Source organism: Anolis sagrei, chromosome 2, assembly GCF_037176765.1.
Source record: "Anolis sagrei isolate rAnoSag1 chromosome 2, rAnoSag1.mat, whole genome shotgun sequence".
NCBI lineage: Eukaryota > Metazoa > Chordata > Lepidosauria > Squamata > Dactyloidae > Anolis > Anolis sagrei.
The window spans coordinates 163,896,460-163,923,491 of record NC_090022.1 but is presented as its reverse complement, the minus strand read 5'-3'; the positions used below and the strand labels follow the sequence as shown (position 1 = coordinate 163,923,491).

Sequence of the window (27,032 nt, the reverse complement as noted above, 5' to 3'; positions counted from 1 at the left end):
ACTTATGTTTTATGTACACCTTATATACACAACTTGAAGGTCATTTCATAAAAGTTAAATAATGTTGTACATAAAACATAGTTCATGTACATTGAACCGTAAGAAAGCAAAGGTGTCACTGTCTCAGCTTCTCATATGGACAATTTTGACTCCAGAATGGATAGAGGAGAGCCCTCTAAGTTTCCTAAGTAGAAATGTGTGAATGTGAATTATTTTTAAAATCTCTGACATGTGGTGAATAGGCTGAAAGGTTCTGCATGGCCCAGTCCTTATTTAATTGTTGTCTTTTTCCTTTTAACAGCTTTTGTTAAATGCAAGATTGTGATTCCCTCAATGCTGTAGCATTCTGATATGATGCCTGTGAAGAGTTCATAACTTCCTTTCCTGCCAGTGCTTTCCATGTAAATTGACTCATAGAATTATAGAGTTGGAAGAGACCTCATGGGTCATCCAGTCCAACCCCATTCTGCCAAGAAGCAGGAATATTGCATTCAAAGCACCCGTGACAGACGGCCAACCAGCCTCTGCTTAAAAGCTTCCAAAGAAGGAGCCTCTACCACACTCTGGGGCAGAGAGTTCCACTGCTGAACAGCTCTCACAATCAGAAAGTTCTTCCTCATGTTCAGATGGAATCTCCTTTCTTGTAGTTTGAAGACATTGTTCCACGTCCTAGTCTCCAGGGGAGCAGGAAACAAGCTTGCTCCCTCCTCCCTGTGACTTCCTCTCACATAAGAGGGATATTTTTGTAAGGTCCGTTTGAACACAAGTACACAATGAAAATTTATTTCAAAAAAGGAAATTTATTTTCAGAAAGTACATACTTCACTCTATTTTTTGACATTGTTGCCAAGTTTGTTCAAACACTTATCATACCTCTGAACCAATTTTAAAATATCCTCTTCATAAAAACTTGCCTCCTGCTCCGATAACCAAATCGTCTGTAATCAAAGAAGGGCGACCGGAGCGGTCCTCATCATGGACGTTGTCACGACCATCTTTGAATTGTCGTACCCACTTACGCACTTTGCTTTCACTCATAACAGTATCACCGTACAAATCTTGCACCGTACAAATCTGTCGATGAATTTCTGCAGCAGGCAGGTTCCTTGCTGACAAAAACCGTATCACTGAGCGAACCTCACATGCGAAGGGTGAGTTGATAGTCTTAAACATTTTTAAAGCACAGAACAGAACCGTACAGGTTAGCTACAGAGCAGGAACTGAGCACAGTTGTTCCCGAGGCATGCCGGTACACGACGCACGCGCTCGTTGCGGTATGCGCGCGAACTACTAGTGTCTACAACAAAACGGACCTTACTTAAAAAATACCCCTCGTATGTATACATGGCTATCATGTCTCCTCTCAGTCTTCTCTTCTTCAGGCTAAACATGCCCAGCTCTTTAAGCCGCTCCTCATAGGGCTTGTTCTCCAGACCCTTGATCATTTTAGTCGCCCTCCTCTGGACACATTCCAGCCTGTCAATATCTCTGTTCAATTGTGGTGCCCAGAATTGGACACAATATCCCAGGTGTGGTCTAACCAAAGGGAGTAGCATTACTTCCCTAGATCTAGATACTATGCTCCTATTGATGCAGGCCAAAATCCCACTGGCTTTTTTTTGCCACCACATGACATTGTTGCATCATGTTTAACTTGTCCACGAGGACTTCAGGAGAGACTGAATCCAGAACCTTTTGCATGCAAAACATCTGCTCTGCCACTAGGCTGCAGCCCTTTCCTATCTAAGCAGGAGGGAATCATAAACATCCCAAGAGAGTGAATTCTGCTATGGCAATGATACATTCATACAATGTATAATACAAAATAACATGCATTCTTAAAGACTAATTTACTCTAAGGTTTGGCATGTACGCAATCAGGCTCAGGAGAGGTTTTTGGAAACATACAAGTATGCATGTTGTACATGTAAGCTGGATTCTATATGAACAGACTGAGCTTCTTCTAAAATTGCACATGGGCACATATTAACACATTCAGTTCTTGTGGGTTTTTTCGGGCTATATGGCCATGTTCTAGAGGCATTTCTCCTGACGTTTCGCCTGCATCTATGGCAAGCATCCTCAGAGGTGACCTCACCTTGCCATAGATGCTTGCCATAGATGTAGGCGAAATGTCAGGAGAAATGCCTCTAGAACATGGCCATATAGCCCGAAAAAACCCACAAGAACTGAGTGATTCCAGCCATGAAAGCCTTTGACAATACATTAACACATTGCTTATTATAAAATACTAGCCATCCCCTGCCACACGTTGCTGTGGCCCAGTTTGTGTATATGTATTTTGTATGTGTATGGATTTATTTGTGTATATGAGGGAAAATAGAATTGGGAAGTTGGGGAGACCCAGAGTCCGAAAAAAAACAAACAAACCAAACCCACCCACACACAAAACAAAACAAATTAGTTTTTACAGTGTAGAATTAATCCAGTTTGAGCTGCCACTGCTGAATGCTATGGAATCATGAAAGTTGTGGTTTTACAAAATCTATAGATTATCTGCCAAAGAGAGCTGGTGCCTCGCTAAACTACAAATCCCAGAATGCACTAGCATTGAGCTATGGCAGTTCAAGTGGTGTTAAACTGCATTAATTCTATTGTGTAGAATAGATGTTCTTCTCTCAATTTACTCAGTAGAAGAGATTAATATTTTTCTTCCCAGGAGGCTTTTCTGTAATGTTTAGCTCTCCTAAACCTAATACATATATTTCAAGATAGCTCTGTGTGTTTTCCCACATGAATCGCGTTTGTCCACTTGTTCTCTGGGCACACCCTTCTGAATATCCTGTCATCTTCCTCAACTAAATATTCCCCAGTTTTCATGTCTTAAATGTTGAAGGGAATGGCACAAAACATTACACAATAACATGCATCCACTTTCTTGCATAGTCTAATAGGATTGTAGTAACTTATTCATAAACATGGGCCACTTAAACCACTGCACAGCTTTGAGATCTAATCTCTTTCTCGCTCTAGTTTCATATTTGAAAACCTGCCCCGCCTGTTGTCTCAACTGGCCTCTTATGGTTCAATGGGACTAATTCCCAGAAAAATGCATATACCGGTATGGTCAAAAGGTCTTTGTCAGCTGTTCAGACTGAAAAATCCAGATGAAAGAGAAGCTATTGGGACTTTATTGCACAAAAGAAGCAAATTGGCATTAAAGCAAGACTGTCGCCAAAAAGTCCCTATTGCATGATGGCACACACATCTAGTTTCCTATCTGCTCCTCCCCGTGATTAACTCATCGTTTGTTATTGATGAACAAACCTTATAATTCCCGGTATCCACCAATCAGGGTGACTATTGCTTATTTTGGCTGTGGATTCTGCACTCTATACTCCAAAAAAGAAACTTTTCCAAGCTCCAGCCTGTGACTCTAAAACCACCAGATCCATCTGATTTTGGACGCTGAGCAGGGTCAGTCCTGGTTAGTAATTGGATGGGAGACAACCATTGAATACTGGGTGCAGTAGACTACATTTCTGAGGCAGGAATTTGCAAAAAATCATCTGAGGATTCCTTACCAGAGAAAAACCCTCTGAAATTCATGGGGTCACCATAAGCTGACAAACTGTTTGAAGGAAATATTTATTTATTTATTTATTTAAAACATTTATATTCTGCCCTTCTCACCCCGAAGGGGACTCAGGACGGAGCACAGTATATACACGGCAAACATTCAATGCCAGGATACAAATTCACATACACATACATACACATTAAAAAATATTTATCAAAATATTAAAATACACTATTCAAAACCGTCCTAGTCGTCCACATCAAATCTAATTAGCCTGGTCATCTTACTTCCCTAGATCTAGACACTATGCTCCTATTGATGCAGGCCAAAATCCCATTAGCTTTTTTTGCCGCCACATCACATTGTTGGTTCATGTTTAACTTGTTGTCCACGAGGACTCCAAGATCTTTTTCACACAAACTGCTCTCAAGCCAGGCATCCCCCATCCTGAGGTTGGACTAGATGGCATCAGGGGACCTCTATGATTCTGTGCTGAAAATTCTCAGTGGGCATGAAATCAAGAATGTTAAATAAGATAAAATAAAAGGAAGCAAAGAGCTCTGGTGCCGTAGAGTTGCCAACTTTAAAAACATCCCATTGCTTACTGTGCTTTTAATAGCCGTTGGATCTGCAGATATTAAATCAGTGATTGTGTTTACCTCTAGGGCTTGAAAAGTGTCACCAGCTCATTTCTGCTTATCAGGATATTGCTAAAAATACAGTAGCATGCCAGATGGATGTGTTTCCCTAAGATATTTGTAATCGGAACTGAGAAAACTGTAAAGGTACAGACAAGAAGGTAACCATTTTTTTAAAATATACTTAACCAGTGTTATTAGATTATATATTCAGAGTAGCATTTATTTATTTATTTATTTATTTATTTATTATTTATTTATTTACTTACTTACTTACTTATTTATTTATTTATTTATTTATTTACTTCTTTATTTACTTCTTTACTTATTTATTTACTTATTTACTTATTTATTTATTTTAAAATGGAAAAGGACCAGGGAGAAAGATCTAGCTCTCAAAGTTTCTCCCATTAGTTTCAAGCTGGTTTCTCAACCCGACTGAAACTCTGGTTGAGGGGTCTGATTTTGAGCGAGAATTGGGAAGAAAGAAAGCACAGATCTTAGCCAACCGTGGGAGGAATTACCCATGTTAACTGAAGGACACAAAAATAAGACAGCTTCCAGCACTACTCTTGTTGCCTAGAAAGCCTGGGATTTAAATAATCCCAGATCCATGCCTTTTGTTGGCTGCAGTCAAGTGATGCCCGAGGCCTCTTTCATACTGCTCCTACGTATATCTCAGGATCTGATCCCAGATTATCTTCTTATCCCGGATTATTCGGCAGTGGTGACTCATATAATCCAATTTAAAGCAGATAATCTGGGATCAGATCCTGGGATATAGGGCAGTGTAGAAGAGTGTATCACAAATCAGCCCTAGAGAACACAAGGAAAAGGTGCGAGCATTTATGCAATCCAATATAGTCAGTATCTTTACATTACATCACTGCTACTTCGCTAATCATATTTCTTCATCCACAGTCTACTAACATCTCAAAATAGCCATATATGTAATTATTTTATTAGCAGAGCAGATCCAGCCCTGAGGGTGTGAATTTTAGTGTTATAATGAGCAGTAGGTTACTGAAGTTGGAGATTCTCCCTTAGCAGTGAACATATTCCAAACTCTATTTTCTCAGGCAAGAAAATACAAAGAATGTCATATGAACACATTGGGGTACAGATATCGGACTAAAACAATTCTTTTAGCCCATCACAGGTTGCATCTAAAATGTCAAATTGATACCACTGTCAAATAGTTACCGACAATGGCTCAATGCTATGGAGTTGTAGTTTTACAAGGCCTTTAGCCTTCTCTGTTACCTTAAGGCAGGGGCGGCTCAACCCATTACGCAAAGTAAGCATTTGCAGTATAGTTGATTTTGCCCAGGGGCGCTCTTGAGGCGCCCTTGGAGGAAAATAGACCTTGACATATACGAGTTGTAGTTACTGGGATGTATAGTTCACCTACAATCAAAGAGCATTCTGAACTCCACCAATGATGGAACTGAACCAAATATGGTACACTCAGAACTCCCACAACGAACAGAAAATATATATCAGTGATTGGTGGGGGGGGGGGGGGGGGAGGCACCAAAATACTGTTTGCTTACCGTTGAAAATTACCTAGGGCCGCCCCTGCCTTAAGGTAAAGGCAAAAGTTTTCCCCTGACATGAAGTCCAGTTGTGTACGACTCTGGGGTGTGGTGCTCATCTCCATTTCTAAGCAGAAGAGTCGGTGTTGTCCGTAGACACCTCCAAGGTCATGTGGCTGGCATGACTGCATGGAACGCCATTACCTTCCCGCGGAGCGGTGCCTATTGATCTACTCACATTTGCATGTTTTCGAACTGGCAGAAGCTGGGGCTGACAGCGGAAGCTCACATCGCTCCTCCGATCTGAACCTGCGACCTTTCTGTCAACAAGCTCAGCAGCTCAGCGTTTTAACCCACTGTGCTACCGTGGGTTTCCAAAATGTTGCCTTACCAAACTACAAATCCCTAGATTCCATAGCATTGAACCATGGCAGTTAAAGCAGCGTCAAACTGCATTAATTTGACAGTGTAGCTGCAACTTGAGTTATTCTTACTAAAACTTTATTTTCTCTCAATTCACCCATTCACTCTTACAGCAAGTAAATGGGATTTCACAAAGTAGATTGCAGATAACAATACGGGCAATATCCAAATTACAAACATCCAACATACAATGATTCATTACAAACAGGGATGAAACAACAAGTTGAGAAATCGACCCCTCAGAAGAGAAATTACCTCCTGAAAAAGGTTATCATGGAAAAAGGTGCCTCCACTGAAGCTTTATCACCAGTCCTTGTTTCCTCAACAAACCCAATTTTTCTAATTACGGGAAGGCAAGATTCCAACCAGCCTAAAAGAGGCTGTTATAAAACTGCTGTTGAAAAAACCATCACTGGACCCCATCCAATTGAACAACTTTTGGCAAGTTTCCAATGTCCTCTTTTTGGGCAAAGTCCTAGAATGTGTGGTAGCCTCACAACTCCAGGGATTCTTGGTAGACACTGATTATCTGGATCCGGCACAATCTGGTTTTAGGCTGGGACATGGTACCCGAGACAGCCTTGGTCACCTTAGTGGATGATCTAAGAGAGTGTGTCCCTGTTGGGTTCTGCTGGACCTCTCAGCGACCTTCAATACCATCGACCACAGTATCCTTTTGAGATGCCTCAGGGATATGGGACTTGGAGGTTCTGTTTTGCAGTGGCTCCGGTTCTTCCTTGAGGGTCGTTCCCAGAAGGTGTTGCTGGGGGACATCTGCTCATCCTCACAACCATTGATTTGTGGAGTCCTGCATTTACATGAAGCTGCTGGGAGAGATCATTCGGAGTTTTGGGGTCAGATGTCATCTGTACGCGGATGATGTTCAGTTCTATCACTCCTTTCCATCTGATGCTAAGGAGGTTGTGCAAGTCCTGAACTGGTGCTTGGCTGCTGTGTTGGCCTGGATGAGGGCAAACAAATTGAAACTGAATCCAGACAAGACAGAGGTTCTCCTGGTCAGTCAAAACGCCGAACAAGGCATAGGGTTCCAGCCTGTGTTGGACGGGGTTATACTCCCCCTGAAGATGCAGGTTAGCAGCTTGGGAGTAATCCTGGATTCATCGCAGAGCCTAGAACCCCAAGTCTTGGCTGTGGCCAGGAGAGCTTTTGCACAATTAAAACGTGTGTGCCAGCTGCGCCCATACCTTATTTTATTTATTTTTTTCGAACTCATCTCCATTTCTAAGCTCTGAGCCCTTCTACACAGCCATATAACCTAGAATACCAAGGCAGAAAATCCCACAATATCTGATTGAACTAGGTTATCTGAGTCCACACTGCCATATATTCCAGTTCTAAGCATGTAATGTGGGATTTTATTCAGCTGTGTGGAAGGGGCCTCAGGTTCTATCATGCCCTAGAATTGGGGGGGGGGGGGAGAAACCCAATCCTCTCTCGCTTGTAGCCTTGTATTCTCTCCATGAACTCCTTCAACGCACAACAGATGGCAAGAGTTTGTGTACAGCTCCCTGTCTCCGCACGGGCAAGTGAAGGGACAGATGGTAGCACCGGCCTGCTGAAAGCACCAGCGTTTAGTAGCTGCTAAATATTTTAATTAACCCCCTTGGTGCCTGCCTCTTATGTCTCCAAATGACTTTTGAAACCCAAACTCAGGGAAGCCAGGCAAACAACGTATTGGCACAGCAGTTTGTGTATCTATCCCCAGAAAGAACAGTGAGAAATCCCTCAAAATTTCAGCCTGGGGAGGAAGAAGGGGCAGAAATCCCTCTGCCAGGCAGAACGATAACATTGAGGGATGTTTAGCTTGAGAAAAAGACAATGCAGGTGTAAAGGAATAAAACTATAGAGGGGGGGAAATGAAGAGATGCTGCTTTATTAATAATCTATATAAATAAAAATGTAATGTTCGTTTGTAGGATTAACATAACTCAAAAACCACTTGACAAATTGACACCAAATTTGGAAACAATGCACCTCTCAGGCCAACGGGTGACCATCACTCATAAAAACACTGAAAAACAACAGCAGAAGAGACTTGTTGTTGTTGTTCATTCGTTCAGTCGTCTCCGACTCTTCATGACCTCATGGACCAGCCTACGCCAGGGCTCCCTGTCGGCTGTCACCAACCCCAGCTCCCTCAAGGTCAGTCCAGTCACTTCAAGGATGCCATCCATCCATCTTGCCCTTGGTCGGCCCCTCTTCCTTTTACCTTCCACTTTCCCCAGCATAATTGTCTTCTCTAGGCTTTGCTGTCTCCTCATGATGTGGCCAAAGTACTTCAACTTTGTCTCTAGTATCTTTCCCTCCAGTGAGCAGTCGGGCTTTATTTCTTGGAGGATGGACTGGTTGGATCTTCTCGCAGTCCAAGGCACTCTCAGCACTTTCCTCCAACACCACAGCTCAAAAGCATCGATCTTCCTTCGCTCAGCCTTCCCTAAGGTCCAGCTCTCACATCCGTAGGTGACTACAGGGAATACCATGGCTTTGACTAGGCGGATCTTTGTTGCCAGTCTGATGAGAAGAGACTTTTTGTTTTTTGGCTTTTTTTTTTAAGAAGAGACTTAAAAAGCCAAAAAACAAAAAATACATTACAATGCCTGCGCAAAACCACATATGTACACAAACACACATACACACAGATACACAAATATATATAGAAATTTATACACACATATATGCACACACAAAACACATACACAGAACAGGGGAGGGAAGTAAGTAAGTAAGTTAGTGCATTAAACTGCTCGATTTTGCAAATGCAAATATTCCAAAATCTAAAATACAAAATATAAGCATTTTGGTTACCTATACTAAGGCCTCTTCTACACAGCTGTATAAAATCCATATTATCTGTTTTGTACTAGATTAACTGGCAGTGTAGACTTATATAATCCAATTCGAAACAGATAATCTGGATTATCTGATTTGATAATCAGGATTATATATTTTTGTAGCAGGGGCTTTGTGACCCTATAACCCAGATTATCATGGCAGATAATCCACAATATCTTCTTTGAAGTGGATTATCTGAGTCCACACTGCCATATAATCCAGTTCAATGTGGATTTTATACAGCCATGTGGAAGGGTTGCTTTAGATAATTCCAAAAACTTTGTCCGGATTATGCTTAGAAAGTTTTGAACTTGGGAAATTGATGTTATGTTATTGTATATTTTATGTTGTTCTTGTTTGCATTGTTGCTGTCTTGTAAATTGCCCCGGGTTCCTTTGTGGGGATGGGGTGGGATATATATAAAGTTATTATTTGAAACACAACAAGATTAGTACACAGCAAACAAGATCACTACGCTGGTTATTGTATTGGATCACAGTGTCTAGGACTATGTGATGTATCGGCGAATTATGCAATGCAATCCCAGTAGGGTGGCCTTCTGCAGCTGGCAGATGGTAATTTTGTCAGCACCGATTGTACTTAAGTGCAGGCCAAGGTCTTTAGGCACTGCACCCAGTTTGCCGATCACCACTGGGACCACCTTTACTGGAACTTCGTCTTGACTCTCGTGGCTTGTTCTTGGTCTTGCAGCCTTCTGATGTCTGAGGTGGAGTATCCATTGGCCTGGAGAGCCCAGTGGAGGTGGTTCAGTTCATCTTGGAGGAGGTGGGGTTCGCAGATTCTTTTTGCACGGTCTGCCAAGGCTTTGATGGTGCTTCTTTTTTGACTTGGGTGATGGTTGGAGTTTTTATGTAGAGTCACGATGAAGATCCACCCAGAGGGAAAGTGTTCTTGCCATACATCAAGGGAACCACTGACCACATAGGGAAGCTGATGAGGAAACACAACATACAAACTATCTACAGATCCACCAAGAAAATCCAACAAATGCTACGTTCAGCAAAGGACAAGAGGGATCCTCTCACTTCTGCAGGAGTCTACCGTATACCACACACACAGATAGATATCTACATAAAAACTCCAACCATCACCCAAGTCAAAAAAGAAGCACCATTAAAGCCTTGGCAGACCATGCAAAAAGAATCTGTGAACCCCTCCTCCTCCAAGATGAACTGAACCACCTCAACTGGGCTCTCCAGGCCAATGGATACTCCACCTCAGACATCAGAAGAGCTGCAAGACCAAGAACAAGCCACAAGAGTAAAGATGAAGATCCACCCAGAGGAAAAGTGTTCCTGCCATACATCAAGCGAACCACTGACCGCACAGGGAGCTGATGAGGAAACACAACATACAAACCACCTACAGACCCACCAAGAAAATCCAACAAATGCTACGTTCAGCAAAGGACAAGAGGGATCCTCTCACTTCTGCAGGAGTCTACCGTGTACCATGCAGCTGTGGACAAGTCTACATAGGGACCACCAAACGCAGCATTGCCCAAACACGAATCAAGGAACATGAAAGGCACTGCAGACTACTTCAACCAGAGAAGTCAGCCATAGCAGAGCACCTGATGAACCAGTCTGGACGCAGCATATTATTTGAGAACACAGAAATGCTGGACCACACCAACAACCACCATGTCAGACTACACAGAGAAGCCATTGAAATCCACAAGCATGTGGACAATTTCAACAGAAAGGAGGAAACCATGAAAATGAACAAAATCTGCCTACCAGTATTAAAAAAACTCTAAAATTGCAACAGCACAACAACACAGAGGAAACAATCGGGCACATCAAATCACTCTCAACAAAAGATTCCCCCCAGGCACTTCCAAGCCATTAAATGCTAATCAAGGTGGTCAGTTGAAACATTCACAGCGCTCCAGCAGACAAGAGTCCTTTGTCCCACCCTGGTCATTCCACAGATATATAAACCCATTTTCCTACTTCTAACAGACCTCACTACCTCTGAGGATGCTTGCCATAGATGCAGGCGAAACGTCAGGAGAAAATGCCTCTAGAACATGGCCCTATAGCCCGGAAAAACCTCCAACAACCCAATCTTATTATTATTAATATTATTACTGTATTTTTAAATAAAATACAATATTTATATCCTTATCTGTTGTCAGGTACCTGGGGCATTAAACATATTGAGAACTGAAAACAAGACAATTTCAAACCAGGTTGAAGATGCTTGGGGCACACGCCCCGCCCACTCGAAACCGCGCTTTGCCCCTCCCTCCCTTGGGAAGTTTCCGAACGCGGAAGGAACGGCCACGCGAACCCCCATTGGCTCACTCCAGGGTTTCCTCTTCGCGAGCGCGCTTGAGAACGTTCTGAAAAGGAATACTTCATCCGCCCTTCCGATTGGCTGCCTGGCGCGGGGGGCGGTCTCTGATTGGGTGCGACGCAGCAATCTCGACTCGTTCTGAACGCAGATGGCGGGAGCGCTGTATTCGGCGCTGTTGGGCGTCGTCCCCGGGGCTCCTCCCCAGCAGCGGCGGCGGCCCTTGGTGGTGCTGGGCCCCGAGGCTTCGGGCCGCTCGGCTCTGCTTTTCCGAGCGGCGCTGCTCGGCTCCGGCGTGGCCGCGGCTCCGGCCTCCGTGATGTTCGTAGCGCCAAGGCCCTTGCAGCGCCTGCCCTGCGAGGGAGGCCTCGATGCCATCGCGATGCAGGTGATCATCCCCCAAACGTTTGCTGCTTCAGGTGTTTGGGACTTCAGCTCCCAGAATTCCCTGGCTGGGGATTGTGGGAATTGAAGTCCTCTCTCTCAGCTTAAGCGGCTGAGGGGGAAAAGGAAGGGGCCTGAGGCTGTTAGGAATGGTGGGAGTTGGACTCCAAAACACCTGGAAGGCCCAAGTTTGCCCAGGCCTGATCTATAGCATGCAGACATTCCAGGTGTTTGGACTATGTGAAAGTAATTGTGCAAGTGGGGAAACATTGGGGGCTCCTTTCTCTCTCATTTTTACAGCTATTGGAGTGAAACCTGCTACAAAGATAAAACACTTTTTTAAAAAAATTAATTATTATTCGAACTTATATGCCACCACTCCCCTGGGACTAAAATCTAACACAATTTAAAACAGAAATATCAAAAATCAAAGGCCTGTCGAAACAGGTATGTCTTACATGCCCTGCGGAAAGCTGGTAAGTCCCGCAAGGCACGGACTTCAGGTGGCAGAGTATTCCAGAGTTATGGTGTCCCTGCTGTAAAGGCTCTGCGTCTGGTCGCTGTTAGACACAAGGTCTTGACACAGGGGACTTCCAATAGATCTTGGTCCCCAGAACGGAGGGATCTCTGGGGTTGGTAGGGGGTGAGGCAGTCCCTCAGGTACATCGGCCCCAGACCATGCAAGGCCTTAAATTTATTATTTATTTGGGGTTCTTTTACCCCGCCCTTCTCAACCCGAAGGGGACTCAGGGCGGCTTACAAAAGCAAGGCACAATTTGATGCCTGCATCATAAAAACAATCAACACAAAATTACATCAATACACAGTTAACACCAAATATACATTATAACCATAAAATCAATAAAACCAAATACAAACCCAGATTCTCCTCTTACATGGTCAGCGTTCGCTACTCATAGATCTAGTTTTACGTTCCACTTCATCAATCCTGCTGGTCTTACTCACCTGGTTGTCTGATTTAATTGCCGGAGTGCCCAAAGGCCTGGTCCCATAACCAAGTCTTCACCCTTCTCCTAAAGGCGAGGAGGGATGATGATGCCCTGATTTCCCCCGGGAGTGAGTTCCACAGGTGAGGGGCCACCACTGAGAAAGGCCCGCTCCTCGTCCCCACCAGCCTCACTTGTGACAGTGGTGGGGTCGATAGCAGGGCCTCCCCAGATGATCTCAGACTCCGAGGTGGGACGTAGAGGGAGATACGTTTGGACAGATACACTGGACCGGAACCGTACAGGGTTTTGTAGGTCAAAACCAGCACCTTGAATTGTGCTCGGAACTGAACCGGCAGCCAGTGGAGCTGGCACAGCAGGGGGGTGGTATGCTCCCTGTATGTCGCTCCGGTGAGCAATCTGGCTGCTGCTCGCTGGACTAGTTGAAGTTTCCAAACAGTCTTCAAGGGCAACCCCACGTAGAGCGCATTGCAGTAGTCTATTCGGGATGTAACAAGAGCGTGGACCACCGTGGCCAGATCAGACTTCCCGAGGTATGGGCGCAACTGGTGCACAAGTTTTAATTGCGCAAAAGCTCTCCCGGCCACCGCTGAGACCTGGGGTACCATCACTTTGAAAGTGATCCGGTGCTCAATTGGTAACCAATGCAGCTGTAGTAAGATTGGGGTTATGTGTCACTGGAATTCCCGCAAGAAGCCAAGCAGCTGCATTTTGTACCAACTTGAGCTTCCGGATCACCGACAGAGGGAGGCCAATGTACAGGGCGTTACAGTAGTCCAGTCTTGAGATGTTCGTTGCCTGGATCACCGTAGCTAGGTCGTCCCTGGATAAGTAGGGGGCCCGCCATCTAGCCTGCCGCAGATGAAAAAAGGCGGTTCTGCTAACGGCGGAGACCTGAGCCTCCATCATCAGCAGAGGGTCCAAAAGGACTCCCAAACTCTTTACCAATGATGACAGGCGTAGCACCTCGCCATCCAGGGTAGGCAGCTGGATATCCCCACTGCCCGATCGACCCAGCCATAGGATCTCCGTCTTTGCTGGATTCACCCTCAACCTGCTGGCACGCAGCCATCCAGTAACGGCCTCGGGGCACTGATGGAAACAATCGGGTACAGAGTCCGGTCGGCCTTCCATCTTCAGCACCAGCTGAGTGTCATCAGCGTACTGATAACACTCAAGCCCAAAACCTCGAACCAGCTGAGCAAGTGGTCGCATATAGATGTTGAACAACAGAGGGGAGAGAATGGCCCCCTGAGGAACCCCACAAGATAGAGGGGACCTCTCAGAGACCAGGCCTCCCCTCTCCACTCGCTGTCCACGGTTGTGAAGAAAGGAGGACAGCCAGTTTAAAGCTGTCCCCCTGACTCCAACAGCAGCAAGGCCACTGTTAGCCCACCAAGTTTCAGAACGTTTCACTCAACCACTGATTTTTGGGAAATTTCCAAAGTTTTTATATACAACACTAGCCATCCCCTGCCATGCGTGGCTGTGGCCCAGTCTGTGTATATGTGTCTTACGTGTGTATATATTTGTGTATATGTTTATATATGTGGTTTTGCGCATGCGTTGTAATGTATTTTTTATATTTTTGGGCTTTTTAAGTCTCTTCTGCTGTGTTTTTCAGTATTTTTATGAGTGATGGACACTCGTTGGCCTGAGAGGTGTCTTGTGTCCAAATTTGGTGTCAATTCGTCCAGTGGTTTTTGAGTTATGTTAATCCCACAAATGAACATTACATTTTTATTTATATAGATTAAAAGAAAACTGCAAGAGCTATCTCCTTGGAATTTTCTTTACAAAGACACAAGACAAACAGGGGATCATTCCCATCATGCTTCAGAAATATTCATACATCTGTTGATTTTTTGGGATTTTTTTAAAATAAAATTTTTTTTTAAGGCACAACAGCTATCTCATTGAATGTCTCTCATATCTTCTATATAAATAAAAATGTAATGGAATTTGGCCTTTATAGAGGGCAGGGGGAAGGTGCTTTATTCTGATGGCAGCTGTAAATGGAAGTAACCAGATGGGTTTTGAGATCTTTCTTGAAAGAAGGTTGGCCACAGCAACATGTGGCAGGTACAGCTAGTCTATATAAATAAAAATGTAGAGTTCATTTGTGAGATTAACATAACTCAAAAACCACTAGGCAAATTGACACCAAATTTGGACACAATACACCTCTTGGGGACAAAGTTGAAGTACTTTGGCCACATCATGAGGAGGCAGCAAAGCCTGGAGAAGACAATTATGCTGGGGAAAGTGGAAGGCAAAAGGAAGAGGGGCCGACCAAGGGCAAGATGGATGGACGGCATCCTTGAAGTGACTGGACTGACCTTGAAGGAGCTGGGGGTGGTGACGGCCGACAGGGAGCTCTGGCGTGGGCTGGTCCATGAAGTCACGAAGAGTCGGAGACGACTGAACGAATGAACAACAACAACAACAACACACCTCTTGGGCTACTGAGTGACCATCACTCATAAAACACTGAAAAACATAACAGAAGGGACTTAAAAAGCCATAAAACAAAAATACATTACAACACATGCGCAAAAACACGCGCGCGCGCACACACATATATACAAAACCACATACACACAAATATATACAAACACACAAAGCACATATACACAGCAACGCGTGGCAGGAGACAGCTGGTCACTCATAAAAACACTGAAAATACAGCAGAAGAGACTTAAAAAGCCAAAAAAAACCCCATTACAACGCATGCGCAAAACCACATGTGTACACAAACATACATATATACACACGTGTATGCACACACAAAACACATACACAGAAAGGAAGGAAGGAAGGAGAGAAAGAGGGAAAGAAAGTGAGGAGAAGAAAGAAAGATGGAAAAGAAAGGAAAGAAAGAAAGAATTTAAAAAGTGAAAGAGGGAAGGAAGGAGAGAAGGAAAGAAAGAGAAGGAGAAAGAGGGAGGGAGGGAAGGAAGGAAGGAATCAAAGAGCAAAGGATACAAGAAAAGAAACAGGTAGATAAGGAAGAAAGAAGAAGAAAAAGAAAAAAGGAAGGAAGGAAAGAGGGAGGGAAGCCACAGCTAGTTAACCAATAAAACTTCCGTTTAGGGATTTCCTCCCAGCCCAGCACAGAGATTTACTTACTAGAAGTATCAGACATTCCTCCTCTTTGCAGTTTCAACCATTTGTTGGAACTCTGGCTGGCGGCTGCTGCTGCTGCTGCCAGGGTCAAATCTCTCCCCTATCTTGATTGCAGCTTTCTGATTTGGAGCAGAATTCTGGGAAATGTAATTTAGGACAAGCCTTCCCAAACTACATTACCAGAATCTGTGGGTCTTCATATGTTTTGGCCTTCAACTCCCAGAAATCCTAACAGCTGGTAAACTGGCTTGGATTTCTGAGAGTTGTAGGCCAAAACACCTGGAGACCCACAGGGTGAAAACCACTGCTCCAGAGTAAAAGTGAGCATCTATGTCTTCCCAGATCTTTTTTTGTCTATAGCTGGACTATAGAGGAGCTATGATGGCCATGTTTAAATATCTGAAAATATGTCATAAGGAAGAGAGGGAGCAGGCTTGTTTTCTGCTGCCCTGGACACTAGGACTCAATGGAGCAGCGGATTCCAATCCCAAGAAAGGAGATTTCACTGGAACATTAGGAAGAACTTCCTGGCTGTAAGAGCTGTGAGAATCTCTGCCTCGGGGTGTGGTGGAAGCACCGTCCTTGGAGGCTTTTAAAGAGAGGCTAGATGACCATCTGTCGGGGTGCTTTGATTACGCTTTTCCTGCATGCCAGGGGCTTGGACTAGATGCTACTTGTCTCTTCCAATTCTATGATTCTTCTTTCTTTCCTTTCTTTTTGGACTACAACTCCAGCCAGCATGTTCAACCTTCGCAAACAGCTACAGGGTGGGCAGCATAACTTCCTTTTTTAAAATGCACTCCATTCAATCAGTTGAAGACGTAGCGGAGCGCTAGTGGTCTCGTTCGAGAGGCGGGAGTATAAAGTTTCGTCCTGACACAGTTCAGTCGCCATCATGTGTTGGAAAAGTGAGGAGCATGCTTTTGCCGTTGAGGCCTACTTTTCGAGCAGATTTGGAGTGGCCGGCCCGCTCTCCAGATTTGGCCCCTTGTGATTTTTTCAATGGGATTTTTTGAAATCCCGTGTTTCTGTGAACCGTCCAAGGACCCTACAAGATTTGAAGACCAACATTCAAGAAGAAATTGCCAACATAACGCTTGCTATGCTGGCAAGAGTCATGACAAAGGCCAGAAATCGGTTTACTCAGTGTATGGAGAATGGGGGACGTCACCTACCTAATTTGATCTTCAAAACTACGTAAAACAAAACTTTAGGTATGCGCCAACATTATATTAAAAAAATTCTGATTCATACAATGGGTGTTATTAAGTTTTGAAAAAAGGAAGTTATGCTGCCTCACCCTGTATAAGCCCAGAGTTGCTTGCCCCTGTTCTTAGGCAGCTGAGGGCAGACCGTAATAAGCTTGTCATATAATACATCTCATCATGTGTGGTATGCTTATCTGTAGAGTAAATATGTTGTCACTCTACAGCATGTTTATCCAACAGAATCAAGCTGCAACCAGTTCTCAATGTCTGCCATAGCCCTGGATAGCTTAACATCTGACCCCTTCCAGTGCAGCTTCTTCATGCCTCCCATCGTAAGTCATGAACAATCTTCCTTTTCTGTCCATAGAGAATCCAGTTCCTGTACCCACCATCCTCTCAGCTGCTGTTTCAGGTTTTGGCCAACCTGCAGCAGACCAGTTGCCCTGCCCTAGTAGTGGTGGATGACTTGGAGGAGTATTTGAGCAGTTGCTCTGGACCGAATGTGGCTGCTCAATTGGTGGCTTTGCTGCTGGACACGGTGAATCATTTCAGCCAGAAGCTCAGCCGTGTGTCTTCAGCCTGCCAGCTCCTCGTTTCCATGAAATCTCCAGGAGAAGCTGGGGAAGATGGGGGACATTTTTCAGTGGTTGAGCGCTACTTCCAGGCCCAGATGTGGCTGCACCCAGAGGAGAGCTCAGATCCAGTGAGCCATGGTGTCACCAAGGTGGTTAGAGCACGTCTCTCCCAGCCCGGGTCTCAAGATCAAGAATGGCTGCTGAGATTTGAGCCTGAAGGTAAAATGAAGATCTCTTCACTTCCATGCCAAGGTGAAGATAGCCGTGGCGCAGCTGCACAGAATGACACACCTGCTGGGGCTGAAGCCCAGGTATTTCTACCTGGCTCTCAATGTTAGATCTCTGGTGATCATTTGCTATGGGGTTGTCTTCTTCTAGAGCAGTAGTTCTCAACCTGGGGTCCCCAGATGTTTTTGGCCTACAACTCCCAGAAATCCTAACAGCTGGTAAACTGGCTGAAATTTCTGGGAGTTGTAGGCCAAAAACATCTGGGGACCCCAGGTTGAGAACCACTGGCCTATAGGAGTCCCTTGACCTACAGCAGGCCTCTTCAACCTGCAGCCCTCCTGGTGTTTGGGCCTCAGTGAACTACAAATCCTAGGATTCCTTAGGAAAGTGTCATTACAGTTAAAGGAGCTTGAGATAAATGCTTTTTATAAGTTACATATAATATGTGTTATATCTTACAGGTTATTGTCTGAGCTCAGCCAACTATCTGTGTTTTCAGATGATTCCAGTGCACCCTGCGCAAAGTTGTTAAACCTTGCTTCATTGCCAAACATGCTTGTGCTGCTTCCCATGGAATATCAATATTTTCTTAGAGCATATGAAAAGATGAAAAAATGTATAGTAGATGGAATAAGACAGAGAGAGGCTTGAATATTATCCTTCAGACATCAACCTGAACACATGGGTTGCCCTTCCGTGAAGGACAACCCTCATCAGTAGGACTCTTCCCTCATGTTTGACTACAACTCTCAGTATTTTTTATTGATAGCCATTCTAGAGGTTGTAAAATTTGTTGTTTGTCCAGAAAGAAGCTTGGTTTTTTTTCTAATAAAGCGAAAAGCCAGGCCCAAACACAAGAAACACCGTGTGGTGGTGGTGTATCTCTCATTCCAAGTGAGTAATAGGTTCTTGTAGATAGGCCTCTTTAACCTGTGGCCCTCAAGACATCTTGGTATATCTCTTTCTTGTTTTTTCCCCTTTGGTAATTATTCAAGTCCATGTATTATAAGTATGTTTTGTATGTCTGTAGGAATAGGATGTAAACTGGTGAGGTCCAAGTGAAAGAAGAAATGGGAATTGTTATATACTTGTGCAGCCGAAAATCTTTCAATAAAATACTCAAAACATAACCCACCTGAATATTTGCTGATTTAACGTGTACAGCCCCCGGTGGTGCAGTGGGTTAAAGCACTGAGCTGCTGAGCTTGTTGACCAAAAGGTCGCAGGTTCAATTCCAGGGAGCGGCGTGAGCTTCCGATGTCAGCCCTAGCTTCTGCCAACCTAGCAGTTCGAAAACATGCAAGTGTGAGTAGATCAATAGGTACTGCTCCGGCGGGAAGGTAACAGCGCTCCATGTGGTCATGCTGGTCACATGACCTTGGAGGTGTCTATGGACAGCGCTGGCTCTTTGGCTTAGAAATGGAGATGAGCACCACACCCCAGAGTCAGACATGACTGGACTTAATGTCAGGGGACAACCTTTACCTTTTTACAGTCCATTGGGATATTCTTCCACATCTATTGAAACAGTCAGGGGTTGTACCACAAGAATTGAATGCAGGGCATTTGCTACACCTATTGAGGTATATGGCCCATTTTACGGTATGAATTTATTTTGCTACATGGTGAGAGCTTTGTGTTCTGATTTCTCCAGGGTTACCTACTTGTGTAACTGCCCTCCTGTTGGGTGAGAAGTAAAAGCAAGATATTTTAATTGTCATGTACATCGTTTGTTGACCTGATCTGGTTTTTTTTAAATAGCAAAGTTTATTGATTAGTCCACTGACCATATCAACATTAAAAACAGAAACGTACACAAATAGACAATAATCACTATCCTAAGACTCCCATAATAGTGAGCTAACATACATTCAAACTTGATTAAGTTATAAGATAATTAAAATATCATCATTAAAATGCCAGGCCAGCTGCTAGGGGGAAGGTATGATCAGTGGCCACATCATTGTAGATGTTGTTCTTAAAAATCTTCCCATGAATGCAGCTGTTCACAGAAAGGACAGCCTTTGTAGTTGACTGAGACAGACCTAATTAAGAGTATGTTTTTAAAGATGTTTATTGAGACAGCATTATTTGTAAAGATTCACGACTTTTGAAATTCATCTGTGTGCCCAGCAAACCAATAATAATAATAATAATAATAATAATAATAATAATAATAATAATAAATTTATTTATTATTTATTTACTTTGCTTATATACCGCTGTATCTCAAGCCCGAAGGCGACTCACAGCGGTTCACAAACAGTAAAAACAGTAGAAACAGCAGTGGTTCCATATAACATATAACAATTGACTTAACACATTATCCATAAATTAACAATAAGCAATTACAATGCACAATTATTACAAAAAACAACCGTACCCAATCTTATCATCCAAGCGTAGTCCAGGTTCGTCGTCCATTGTTCCATTCCTATGTTCCATTACCAGATTGCACTAAAATTACTCAAACGCCTGCACAAATAATAATAATAATAATAATAATAATAATAATAATAATAATAATGTTTATACCCTGCCACCATCTCCCCAAAGGGGACTTAGGGCAGCTTACATGAGACCGAGCCTAGAAATACATTACAGCAAAATAATATAAAATAAAACCAGAACAACAGAACTAAGGACTTTATACATTCACTAATATTATGTTAAGTGTATTATGGTTCTGGTTATTTTGGCTTTCTGTCGTGCTTACTGTGAAGTCTGGATCAGGGACTGGTAAACTTTGGCTTCAAAATCTCTTGATTCAAATGCTAATTGTGACCATAAAAACAGACTGGGCAAGTATTGTCGAAGGCTTTCATGGCCGGAATCATTGGCTTGTTGTAGGTTTTTTTGGGCAGTATGGCCATATTCTAGAGGCATTCTTTCCTGATGTTTCGCCTGCATCTATGGCAAGCATCCTCAGAGGTAGTGAGGTCTGTTGCAACTAGGAAAATGGGTTTATACATCTGTGGAATGACTAGGGTGGGACAAAGAACTATCAAACTATGTACAGACCCACCAAGAAAATCCAACAAATGCTACGTTCAGCAAAGGACAAGAGAGATCCTCTCACTTCTGAAGGAGTCTACCGTATACCGTTCAGCTGTGGACAAGTCTACATAAGGACCACCAAACGCAGCAATGCCCAAACACAAAGCAAGGAACAGGAAAGGCACTGCAGACTACTTCAACCAGAGAAGTCAGCCATAGCAGAGCACCTGATGAACCAGCCTGGACACAGCATATTATTTGAAAACACAGAAATGCTGGAACACTCTCACAACCACCATGTCAGACTACACAAAGAAGCCATTGAAATCCACAAGCATGTGGACAATTTCAACAGAAAGGAAGAAACCATGAAAATGAACAAAATCTGGCTACTAGTATTAAAAAAACTCTAAAATTACAACAGCACAACAACAGAGAGGAAACAAACAAGGACATCTAATCACCTCTCAACAAAAGATTGCCCCAGGCACTGCCAGGCCGTCAAATGCTAATCAAGGTGGTCAGTTGAAATATTCACACCTCGCTCCAACAGACAAGAGTTCTTTGTCCCACCCTGGTCATGCCACAGATATATAAACCCTTTTTCCTAGTTGCAACAGACCTCACTACCTCTGAGGATGCTTGCCATAGATGCAGGCGAAACGTCAGGAGAGAATGCCTCTAGAACATGGCCATATAGCCCAAAAAAAACCTACAACAACCCAGACTGGGCAAATCATTCAAGTTACGAATTTTCCTTTTGTTTCCCCTAACCTGGGAGACATTATTTTATAGGTAGATAGATGTGTTCTCCCAAACTATCCTGAGGCCCAGCATTTGGAGTTGGTTTTCTCCTTCTATCCTGTTTTTGTGTGAGTAGATCATCTTTCTGTCAGCACTGGGAATTAAACTTTTTTGTGTGTGTCAGGAGCGACTTGAGAAACTGCAAGTTGCTTCTGGTGTGAGAGAATGGGATGTCTGCAAAGGACATTGCCCAGGGAATGCCAGGATGTTTTACCATCCTGTGGGAGGCTTCTCTGATGTCTCCACATGGGAAGCTGGAGCTGACAGACAGGAGCTCACCTCACTTCCAAGATTCGAACTGCCAACCTTTCAGTCAGCAGTCCTGTTGGCATAAGGGTTTAAATGTGTTGCGCCACTGGGGGCTCCACGGGAATTAGTGAAAACAAGTTTGTGAATGCCTGATGTCAATCTCTGCTTGTTAACCGTTGTAGACTCCGAAAATTCCTAAGCAAATATCCCTTATTCTGAGAGCTGTGGCCCCCCTAAAAGCTCTGATGTATAGATCCCCCAGTCTCATTGTCCTGGTCTGTAATACATGATGAGTTGAAAGGACTGGCCAAGCACTGCAGATTTCTGCTGAAGCATCTTTAGTGTTCCATACTTTTATCATCCTATGTTCCACACTAGCTTGGATCCACTTGCATGTGAAATCGTTTTTTTCAGGATCCAGCTTCTCTCTTTCATCTACAGTTCTATATCCATTTAGAACTGGTTCTCAACCTTGTTCATGCCGCAACCCCTTAATACAGTTCCTCATGTTGTGGTGACACCAAGCATGACATTATTTTTGTTGTTACTTCATAACTGTTATGAATCGTAATGTAAATATCTGATATGCTGGATGTATTTTCATTGACTGGATCAAATTTGGCACAAATACCCAAATTTGAATACTGGTGGGGTTGGGGAGAGGGTTGATTTTGTCATTTGGGAGTTGTAGTTTCTGGGACTTACAATCAAAGAGCATTCTGAACTCTACCAATGATGGAATTGAAACAAACCTGGCACACAGAACAGCCATGACCAACAGAAAATAATGGAAGGGTTTGGTGGGCACTGACCTTGAGTTTTGGAGTTGTAGTTCACCTACATCCAGAGAGCTTTGTGGACTCAAACAATGATGGATCAGACCTAAACTTGGCACGAATTCACAATATGCCCAAATGTGAACAATGGTGGAGTTTTTGGGGAAAATAGACCTTGACGGTAGTTGTAGTTGCTGGGATTTATAGTTCACCTACAATTAAAGAGCATTCTGAACCCCACCAATGATACTACTGGGCCAAACTTCCCACACACAACCCCATGACCAACAGAAAATATTGTGTTTTCTGATGGTCTTTGGTGACACCCCCTTGCGACCCCCCCAGGGGTCCCGACCCCCAGGTTGAGAAACGCTGATTTAGAAACTCCTTCAAGAATCTTTGTAGCCTTGGAAATATAGTGTGCTGACAGCATTGAAGAGGGACCACACCAAACAGGGACGGGAATAATGGACTATCCTATTTGCAATTAAACAGCATTCTTCTTGTGCAAGATAACTTAGGAATCAAGCGACCGCTTTCAGCACCTAAACCCATTTCTGGCGGGATTTTGAGCTTTTATCTTAAGGCAGTTCTCTTTGGGGAGTGATCTTTTAGCCTATAGCTCCTATCAGCCCTAGCCTTCCTCGCCAGCAGTGAGAGATTAGAGCAGTGGTTCTCAACCTTTCTAATGCTGTGACCCCTTAATACAGTTCCTCATGTTGTGGTGACCCCCAACCATAAACATTATTTTTGTTACTACTTCATAACTGTAATTTTGCTACTGTTATGAATCATAATGTAAATATCTGATATGCAGGATAAATTTTCATTCAGTTTACCAAATTTGGCACAAACACCTGATACGCCCAAATGTGAATACTGGTGGAGTTTTGTCATTTGGGAGTTGTAGTTGCTGGGATTTATAGTTCACCTACAATCAAAGAGCATTCTGAACTCCACCAATGATGGAATTGACCCAGTATTGGCACACAGAACTCCCATGACCAATAGAGAATACTGGAAGGGTTTGGTGGACATTGACCTTGAGTTTTGGAGTTGTAGTTCACCTACATCCAGAGAGCACTGTGGACTCAAAACAATGGTGGATCTGGACCAAACTTGGCCCGAATACTCAATATGCTCAAAGTGAACACTGGTGGAGTTTGGGGAAAATAGAATTTGACATTTGGGAGTTGTAGTTACTGGGATTTATAGTTCACCTACAATCAAAGAGCATTCTGAACTCCACCAATGATAGAATTGGGCCAGACTTCCCTCCATGACCAACAGAAAATACTGTGTTTTCTGTTGGTCTTTGGTGACCCCTCGAACACCCCTTCATGACCCCTCCAGGGGTCCCGACCCCCAGGTTGAGAAATGCTGAATTAGAGTATAGGCAGTTTGAGTTGGGAGTGGGGAAAAAGACCTGGAGGGCCACAGTTACCCACCAAGTCCTCATAATGCAGAGCTTGAGCGCAGTAACAGAAGCATTTGCAGGTGTCCGCAGGAACAAGCAGAACCCACCAAGGTCTGATGGAGCCCCAAGTGTTGGCCAACGCAGGGAGAAGGCGTTTCCCCCTCTGCCTGGAATGGACAGCTTCCAAACATTATGTTCTGAACTTTCTGTCCTGGATGTCATCCAACCTCAGAAGGCGCCTGGCTGGTCTGCCGTTTTCTGCAATTTGTGTGTGCGATTAACAGCTGCAGAAGGTGGTGGCTGTCTTGCCGATAAGGGCTTATCACCAGGGCAAAAGCTTGGGTTGGGTCTTCTGCGCTGCTGGGCTGTGAACGTGGGCATAACGTTTTTGAGTTCTGGCTGGAACTTGGCTTCTTTATTTGGGCACCCCTGCCTAAATGCCTTTGCTGTCTCAGGCCAAAATCCAATAATAATATGGTGGAGCATGTAGCTTCACTAATGTCATTGCATTGGGCTTTCTTTTGTTGCTGCAAAATGTAGTATGATAGCATCAGGGGCACCTCTGTGTCCAAGGGGATGGAGAGGTCCCCAGATGCTGTCTTGCTAAAGTTGGACAGCTGTCACCCTCTTAAATCTGAAGCATTTTACAGTACTATAAAGGGGAGAATGACTCTTCTTTTTGCCTGGCTGCCCAACTCCAGTGCCACGGTGGTCCATGCTCTCTTTACATCTAGGATAGATTACTGCAACACACTCTACATGGGGTTGCCTTTGAAGACTGTTCGGAAGCTTCAAATAGTCCAACGAGAGGCAGCCAGGTTAATAACTGGGGTGGCATACAAGGAGCATACAACTCCCCTGTTACGCCAGCTCCACTGGCTGCCAGTTTGCTACCAGGCACAATTCAAAGTGCTGGCTTTGGCCTATAAAGCCCTAAACGGCCCCGGCCCAAATTACCTTTCCGAATTGATATCCCCCTATGAACCATCGCAGAGATTAAGATCCTCCGGGGAGGCCCTGCTTTCCGTCCCGCCATTGTCACAGGCACGATTGGTGGGACGAGAGACAGGGCCTTCTCGGTGATTGCTCCCCGGCTATGGAACTCCCTTCCTGGTGAGATCAGGTTGGCCCCCTCTCTCCTATCCTTTAGAAGGATGGTAAAAAATTGGCTGTGGGCCCAAGCATTCAGGACATGGCAATAAAGCAGCAATAGGAAAGATGACCAGGCCAATTAGATTTGACACAGATGACTAGGATAGTTTTAAATGGTGTATTTTAATATTTTGATAAATGTTTTTTAATGTTTATGTATTGTATGTGATTTTGTGTCCCGGCATTGAATGTTTGCCGTATATATGCTGTGCTCCGCCCTGAGTCCCCTTCAGGGTGAGAAGGGCGGAATATAAATGTTTTAAATAATAAATAAATACTTTGGTCAGAAATCCTACATCAGAGCAGACATTAGACTTTCGTTGCTTTTATAGCACAGGTAAGATTTAAAGAAGGTGGGAAAGAACATATACATCAGAACCACACTAAACACTTCCAATTCCAAACTGTCTTCCAAAAGTCAAACATTTCTATTGGTGTTTAGAATTTTTTGTTGTGGGTCCTTATTTGCTATTTTCCTAATGTTCTAACTGGAGGTCAGCTGTTACCAACAGTGCTGTGGAATTCAAAGAGGCACGAATTGCAGGTGAGAGAAACAAATGTGCCAAGAGGAATGCATGTCAAACCTTGTTGGGACTGTTTTCCATCTGGAAACCAATGTCATCACTGCAAAAGAACATGTGGATCAAGAATAGGTCTCTACAGTCATCTATGGACCCACCGCCAAGACCCTACACTTGGAAGGCAATCATACTTGGCCATGAGTGATAACCTATGGGGATGATGAATATTGAAGTCCGGAAGGGTTTAGATTCAATGTTAGTCTTCACACATACAGTGGCTACAATCCTGTATGGTCCGGACTAGCACACTGCTGTGATACAGCTGCATCACACACTGACGAATACTGTGGAGTCACTGAGTCCACTCTGGCTATCCTGTGCCTGGTGAGAGTGGAAATGAAAATGATTACATCCTCCACTGGGGTCTACCAGAAGTTTCATCGGATGTTGGATCATGTCCAATTACACTATGTAACACATTTTTTGTTCCTGGGTTATAGATGTCATTTCCTACTTGGTTCTGTCATAAAAACATGGAAAAAGTTTATTAAATTGCAATATATATGTGTGTGTGTGTGTGTGCACGCACACACATTACATCCTGCAGCACAGCTTGCTATAGTTTTTCAGTGAATATCTCAACAAACTATGTTGAATTGGTTGAGACTATATGAGATATTCATTGAAAAACTACAGCAAAATGTGCTGCAGAATGTCCCACAAAAAACAAAAGTTTTTCAATTTAATAAACCATTTCCATGTTGTTTTTATAGAACCAATTAGGAAATGACATCTATAACCCAGGAACAAAAATAGTTTTATATAGTGTTATTGGTGCATGTGCATTGCTTTCCTAGATCCCAAGAATGAAATCATGATAAGTGTGAATCTTTCCTGCTAGCTTGTCTCAAGACCTGAGATTGCTGTTCAGATAATGTATTAGATAATATGGAAAAGGTTTATTAAACTGAAAAACATTCAGATATTATCTAGTTACAGTGGCTATCCTTGAAGTGACTGGATTGACCTTGAAGGAGCTGGGGGTGGTGATGACTGACAGGGAGCTCTGGCCTGGACTGGTCCATGAAGTCACGAAGAGCCGGAAACGACTGACCCAATAAACAAACAAAAAAACAATGGCTATTTACCAAGCTACATCCAGCTAACAAGGGGTTCATTTACTTTTCCGAACGCATCTCCCTCTACGTCCCGCCTCGTAGTTTAAGATCATCCGGGGCAGCCCTGCTCTCGCTCCCACCAGCGTCGCAAATGCGGGGATGAGAGACAGGGCCTTCTTGGCTGTAGCCCCCCAACTGCG

The 27,032-nt window shown here is 43.8% G+C and overlaps 1 protein-coding gene across 1 annotated transcript; it reads left to right on the top strand.

Moving 5' to 3' along the window:
• Positions 1 to 11,364: 11,364 nt before the first annotated feature.
• On the top strand, positions 11,365 to 18,928 carry SWSAP1 (SWIM-type zinc finger 7 associated protein 1). The gene is made up of 2 exons (XM_060763553.2): positions 11,365 to 11,697; positions 17,363 to 18,928. Exons 1-2 carry the CDS (start codon positions 11,461 to 11,463, stop codon positions 17,906 to 17,908), a joined length of 783 nt encoding a protein of 260 aa, XP_060619536.2. The 5' UTR covers positions 11,365 to 11,460; the 3' UTR covers positions 17,909 to 18,928.
• Positions 18,929 to 27,032: the final 8,104 nt, after the last annotated feature.